We start from the raw sequence: 7,417 nt of genomic DNA, 5'->3' as shown, positions 1-7,417 counted from the left end.
TTTCTTGATCCCCGGGTGGAAAGTACGTAGTTTCACCATTGTTTTCCATAGTAAAAGCATCACGTTTACCCCTTTCAATGACATGACAATATACCTTTTCTCTCATTAGTCAATTATCTTTTTTAATCCTGTGTGCAAAGTAATAACTTCCGCCACGCATGCTTTTGACAGCTTGCTTCCGACCGCTAAAAGAAACCTCTAAGGATTAAGAAAAATGAAACCGAATAAACACCCTTAAGTACTTTTCAATTTAAACAAAGTATATATCATAATTTTATTTCCAGTAATTATCCCACAATCGTGTTAATAGTCGTAAACCTCCGTAAGTACCTTGTTTACCAAACATTCGTGGACTTAAGTGGACCCCATATTTATTTCACATTCATCGATTGCATCCAACAAAAGCGGCCCGACGCCGTTGTATCGTGAGTGCCGGCCCTGGTTTGTATAAACTGATGGACTGATCCAAATCTATAATAACCCACATTGAAAGATTGTTTAATTATTGCTTGAATCAAGACGGGTAATAAATACAAACTCGAAAATTATAGACCAATAAGCTTGTTATCAGTGTTTACGAGGATTATTACACAAAGGCTCACCAATAAAATAGACCCACCGAGAGGGCAAACGGGTTTCAAACGAGGCTTTTAGCACTATAGACCACCTACATGTAACAATAACATTAATGGAAAAGGTAAATGAGTACAACATAACACTTCGAGTACTACTGATAGACTATGAAAAGGCACTCGACTCAATAGAGATAGGCAGTATTGAATGCTCTAAGCAATGCGAGAATCGATTATTGATATACAAATATATATATATGGAAACGCTACATCGCAACAGCCATACATAGCTAAACTGGCAGAAAAAAGTATCCTCATAAACGGCGAAAGGCTAAGTCACCTTAAATTTGCGGATGCCATCACATTGATAGAACGGGACCAAGATGAACTACAGAGTATGATTGAAGAACTAAACAAGAAATCAGAGCAAATAAGCCTAAAAATCAATATTAACAAAACTAAGTACCTAACCAATCATCAGAATCAATATATTATAACCATAAATAACCGACCAGTTGAAAAAGTTTACTGACAACTACAACCAACAGTACCTAATATAGAAGAATATAGACATCAAAGAATAGCAGCTCGCAGAATGGTGAAACGAAAAAGAGGGAATTCCAGCTATCAATACTAAGGGACATAGAAGAAAATAGACAGAATAACAGAACAAAAGAGTGTTTTAGCGAAATCTCAAAACAGAAAGCAGGATACCAACCCAGAGAAGAAAATTTTCTTACAAAAAATAATGGAGAACTCATAACCAACGAAAAGAAGATTTTATACCTGGAAGAAATACTTCTGTGAACTGCTCAATGATAAAGAAAATGCATATACGCCACCAACAAATATACCAACGGCCGAAATAGAAACACCGCCACCATCGTACGAAGAAACAGTGAAGGCAATAAAGAAATTGAAAAATAACAAAGCTTCAGGCAGCGACAGCGAGAAACACTCCATAAAGCCATACATATACTTATACAAATTACACGGAGGACAGGAGGCGTAATCGTCCCTATACATAAAAAAGAAGACAAAAGAAAATGCACAAACTATTGTGGAATAACTTCTGAATACATGCTATAAGATACTCTCCAATATCCTGCTAGAGAGAATGAAACCATATACCGAAGAGATTGTTGGGACTACCAATGTGGTTTTAGATCAAATAGGTCCACCGTAGACCAGATTTTTACCATTAGACAACTAATGGAGAAATGCTGGGAATTCAACAGAAAACTCCACCAAATGTTGACTGATTTCGAACAGGCATTCGATAGAGTATGTAGATCAAAGTTGTGGCAGGCAATGCAAGAACTTGGATTCCCAGAAAAGCTTATATCGCTGACAAAAGTATGTATGGAGGATACGCGATGTAAGGTAAGAGTGGGACAGAGTCTCTCCGATTCCTTCTGTATCAGTAATGGCCTCAAGCAAGGTGACGGTGCCCTCTCACCTCAACTGTTTAACATAGCATTGGAATATATAATTAGGAATTCCAAAATCGAGAAGCCAACTGGTATCTTTCATCAAGAGGGACCAAACCTACTCCTGGCTCAGACAGTGTCGATGTGATTGGCAATAGCAGGATCAACCTCAAAGAGTCCTTCATAAAGTTCGAAAAGGAAGCTGAAAGATAGGCCTCAAAATAAATGAGAATAAGGCCAAATACCTAAGTAGAAATAATAGGAGCCGAGATAGAGTAGACAAAACTTCTCTATCGGAGACTACAACTTTGAGCGGACAAGACAATTTAAATATCTGGGTACAAGTATTAGTGAAAACAACGACATCACAGAAGAGCTAAATAACAGGATACAAGCTGCAAACAGATGCCTCTTTGCTCTTCAAAACCTAATAAAATCTAGAATACTTACCAGAAAAACTAAGCTGAACATATACAAAACCATTATAAGGCCTGTCGTAATATATGGATGCGAGACCTGGACCCTAACGGTTGCAAGCGAAGACCGACTTAAGGTCTTTGAAAGGAAAGTGCTAAGAAAAATACAGGGCAATATAGAATAAAAACCAACCGAGAACTCAAAGAACTCCACACTGATACCAGCATAATAAACGAAATAAAGGCCAGGAGACTACAGTGGGCAGGACACGTAAAAAGAATGCCAGATGATAGAATGGTGAAACTGGTATGGGAGGAGGTTCCAGGGGGAAAACGTCCATTAGGTCGGCTCCGCCTCAGATAATATTGCAGAAGACCTAAAAGCCATGAATATCGAAGATGACCCCGATCGAATGCTTGATAGAGAAGGATGGAGACGTGTGGTTGAGTCGGCAAAAACCCACCCAGGGTTGTGAAGTCACAGATGATGATGATGAGTTGAAAAAGTAGAATCACTATACAGGGTGCCACACGGTCAGCGTCCATTAGAATAGTTCGGGAAGTAATGTGATTTGCATCTTGCAAATTTGGATATTGGGATCAGATGAAATTACGCGACATTATGCTATTTCCGGTTATACCTGAACTTATCAGAAACTTATTTATTTTAAATGGAATATAATATATGGTATTATACGGTATAATGTTCTTTTTTGTGTTTCTTTCTTCATTTTCAATAACTTTTATTAAGTCTTTCTACCCTACTCTCTCCTTTGCTGAGCAAAAACTATTAACAAGGTGTCGCCTAAAATTGGATATATTTTCAAAGATGAAAGAGTGAAACTCAAAGTCTCAGTTGCAAGATTAGGTATTATTGTGCTCGATAATGACTTAATCGGAAAAAGAAATCTGGATACAGCAAAGTGAAAAAATAACAATTTTGATGATCCCCAGATGAAGATAGCATAATCAATGTATTGGCCGATATTCACGTTCATCCCGAACGATTTAGGAGATTCACAACCATCTGTTCTAAGAATTTTAGCATGCACTCTATAAATTCAACCTTCTTCATCCTCTTCTTCCCTGTGATGCACCACAACGTGAAAAGTTGTGTGAACCTGAACATTGAACGCCCCACGTTCGGCGCCAAATTGCAACACGACAAATTTCGGACAGAACAAAAGAATAAAAATCAACCTTTAATAAAAACTATTTAATTAAGACAACGATTTAAATGACAATTTAATAGAGAGAGATTTAATAGAGAGAAAAGGGTTTCCCTTGAGCGGGTATTTCGGGCGGTCGTGTGCAAAGCCCGAAGGGTGAGTTCGTTTGAGCGCCACTAGCTTTCGCAGCAAAGCTAGAACACTCAGCGATGGAATACTGCCGAAATACCTACTCAATTCCTTTACCGTGATAGTACATAAACTGACTTGAATGATGATACAAAAAAAGGAAAATGGTGAGCTTAATAAAGAACAAGAAAACGTGGTTTGACGACCACAAACTACCGTCTGCTAACCGTTTGATCTGTAACCTACGTTAACTGATTAATCAAATGAAAATTTCCAAAAAAATACAAATCGATAATACACAGCCAATACATACCATGCCATACCATACCAGCAAAACCATACTCGCCCCAAACACCAGCAAGTCTCCGAAGTCTCATCCAGACCGTCCCTGGCTATCCCTCYAGGGAACCAGGAGGCGGCTGATGTCSCCGAACGGATGTTCAAGTAGCGGGCAGATCTACCACACAGCAGAATATGGCGGATTCGGAGGTCAAGGTGACGGTGATCGACTATGTTCGGCAATCTCTGGTACTCGATTGCCCTTCGGTCGGTGACCCTGCTGGGCCCACTCCTCGTCCCTTCCTATCAATAACGGTGGTCCGTGAAGGTGGGGCAACCACCACGTTGCCAGACAAACCCATGATAAAGACTGCTGATGTTTGGGAGAGAGATACAAATATCCAAACATCAAAATTGAAATAATCCCCAAAATATTACTAACCTAATCTGACAAACGTGCTTACTTAATCCAAGTTACAAATGAAAATCGGTTGACAAAAATAGCTTATTACAATTATAACTTATTACTACATACATTTGAACAACGGGTTAGCAGACAGGTGAACTATTGGCTAAATTCTATTTTTAACCGTTACAATATTTTATTACGAACGCAAGAAGATCTGCGTTATAAAACTGCGGAGTTTTACGCAAAATTATATGGACCAACAATCAAAATTAACAAGAGAAGGTTTTTTTAATAGACATAATTATCATTTTTGGTTCACTGAAAGTCCTCATATCACTCGAGAAAGAAATTTTCAAAAACGATTTTGTGTAATGTTTTTACTTTAATTATGTATGATCAAGTTCGGTATCATATGTATGAGAAAGTATTGAATAGACTTTGTATATAATCTGCCTATGGATAAAAGAAATTGGTCGGCATCAACTGGAGGGTGCTCTGCCACATTGTGGAAATGTGATAGTGTGAAACGAGCATTCAGTCATTAGATGTTTGGTCAGAAGTCATAAGAATTGAGTCCTAGATATACGGTCTAAGAGTCATAAGTCATAGTTAAAGTTCGGTTACAAAGGAACTCTATTATTTGTATTAATTTGGAAATAAATTGTTTTTAAAAAAGCAAACTTTTAAAGTAATCAATAAAATTACAAGTCATAATTTTGCTTAAGTTTAAGCAAGTTTTTTTGTTGTTGCTATGTTATATTGCTACACTAATAATTTGCCACATGATCTTTAAATTGTTTCAAAATAATCCTTTGAAGCTACTTTTATTGCATCTTTGGTTGCACCGATTGCGGGAAGGGAAACCGGTCCTCGTTTTAGGTTACGTCAGTGATACGTTTTGCTTTGGTTTTAAAAAATGAGCTTAATTAAACCTGAGGAGCTAATTGAACCAGAGCGAAAATATTCGGTACTGTGTTTTTTCCTGCAGTTTTTTCTCAAAAGACTAAACGCCGTCATGGACATTCTGAAATATTGATAAAATTTCCTCTCGTCGTTCAATAGATGAGGGAAAAGTAATAAAACATCTTATTCATGAGGTCTTGTTTTCTAAGCAAAAATGGACCCAAAGTCTGCGTTTTTCCTCAAATATCTTCGTTTTTCTAGTTGTTGTCTAGACAAAGTGCCACCATGGCCAAGCCACACCCACGAACGGTCTTTTCGGTACGAAAACTGAAACGTGTATGACATGTGTGCTTTCCCCTTTCCGATCCGGCACCGATCCGATTGTTTGGGCATCGACGGAAGGTACTCTGATCGGAGTCGGATCGGATAAATTTTTGGCCATCCGGTGTTTTACACATTGAGAACAATTTTATGATAGGATTTGGTCGAAATTGCAATCAAAATATTTAGACTTAATTGAAATATACAAATGAGAAATTAATTCATCAAAAAAAAAATCGATAAATTTGTATTATTTTCATTGCTTGTTTTGAAAGTCCAACATACATATTTTGAACACTTTCAGCTGGATTGCTGCTGTTTCTTTTCGTCATTATCTTCATAATAATATTTGCTACAAGCGGTAAGAAGCAATACTTGAAAACTCCTCCATTGAGGGACGGGAAGTTTATTGAGACTACTACAAGTTGTGGCAAAGTCGAAGGGTAAGTCAACCGTGATCATTAAGCGACTATTTGCTAATTGTTATTCTTCTGCTATTTACAGTAAAATGGAGGATAGCGCATATGCGTTCCGAGGAATTCCATATGCGCGACCCCCTGTGAACGATTTGAGGTTTAAATATGCAAAGCCTTTGAATCAAATTGGTTACTGCTGGAATGGAACCTTGTTAGCGCATAATGCCACACCCACATGCATGCAGATGCTATCTAACGGAACAGTCATAGGTATTTTTTATTCTTTAACCATTTTCCAGATTATCATCAACAATTTATTTATACTTTCATTATGCTACGCATGAAAACATTCATTATCGTATCATTAATTTTAATAGATATCTTCGAAACTACTGCTTTAGTGAAAACATAGTAATTTTAGTACACAAGCGTTCTTAACATATGGATATAAATATTTTATTTGCCTCTAGACTGCAAGCAAAACATGAATGAATCAAAATAAGCGTGATTAAATGTGGAAATACTTAATGTTTATAGGAACTTCGTGAACCAGATAGAGTTAGAACGTCTAATAAAGTTAATTTTCAATTCGATTTATTTCTTGGCGTATTTTCACTTTTTATTTGCTTTGAGCCTGATTGCTGTTCGAAAATAATGATATTTGCAATATATTGCACTAAGTATCATTCATGCAAATCTTTTCGAATACGAACCAAATATAAGATTATCGTCATTTCAGTGTCCGATTAAATAAAATTACTGTTGCAGGTATCGAAGATTGTCTGACATTAGACATTGTTACCCCTGCAGTAAAATACGACAACCCCTTGCCTGTCATAGTACTAATTGGAGCAGACAGTTTTAACGGGGGATCGCCCGGGAAAATGAGACCTTCGGCTCGATATGCCAGGTCTAGAGATGTTGTTTTTGTTCGCCCGAATTTCAGGCTTGGTGTGTTAGGATTCCTTTCCCATGGTAAGTGGAAATCTAGTTAATAGGGTGTTTTCACTTTTTTTTAATGTTGATAAATATAAAGTAGTTATGGCAAACATTACACTGATATAATTTTTTTGCAAAAAAATCTCCATAATAATTTTAAAGCGAATTTAAGTTCAAATCAGATATTTTCCGCTAAAAACGCCGAATCCGTACCGTCGGTTGCCTATCCCAATTGTGACGTAGCAGGTGATATCAACAAAGTGTCTCGTGTTTATTTTGTTGTTTTCGCAGCTTTGTTTTATTATTTAAGTTACTGTGATTATCATTATTTTATTGATTATTATTATTATTATCTTGCATAATGGAAAATAGTGACATGTATGGATCACAAAATAAGTGGTGTTTTGTGCCAGGATGCAAGAATACCTCAATAA

The 7,417-nt window shown here is 37.0% G+C and overlaps 1 protein-coding gene and 1 long non-coding RNA gene across 4 annotated transcripts in view; one reads left to right on the top strand and one right to left on the bottom strand.

The window, feature by feature from the left end:
- Window positions 1-7,417, top strand: part of LOC109537729 (neurotactin) — a 40,636-nt gene that overhangs the window by 16,221 nt on the left and 16,998 nt on the right. For all 3 annotated transcript variants that reach the window (XM_048669264.1, XM_048669259.1, XM_048669268.1), the window contains exons 6-8: window positions 5,933-6,071; window positions 6,133-6,314; window positions 6,813-7,019. In XM_048669264.1, the coding sequence (XP_048525221.1) occupies window positions 5,933-6,071; window positions 6,133-6,314; window positions 6,813-7,019 (528 nt within the window). The remainder of the gene's footprint in view (window positions 1-5,932; window positions 6,072-6,132; window positions 6,315-6,812; window positions 7,020-7,417) is intronic.
- Window positions 261-1,076, bottom strand: LOC109535587. Its single transcript, XR_002171734.2, has 2 exons — window positions 603-1,076; window positions 261-471 (listed from the first exon to the last, which is right to left on the bottom strand). It is a non-coding gene; the product is annotated as an uncharacterized LOC109535587 (long non-coding RNA).

This window comes from Dendroctonus ponderosae, unplaced genomic scaffold, assembly GCF_020466585.1.
Source record: "Dendroctonus ponderosae isolate FM_Combo_2020 unplaced genomic scaffold, Dpon_F_20191213v2 Dpon_F_20191213_1, whole genome shotgun sequence".
NCBI classification, from domain to species: Eukaryota; Metazoa; Arthropoda; class Insecta; order Coleoptera; family Curculionidae; genus Dendroctonus; species Dendroctonus ponderosae.
The sequence above is the reverse complement of the archived record's forward strand: the minus strand, read 5'-3'. Positions and strand labels throughout refer to the sequence as shown.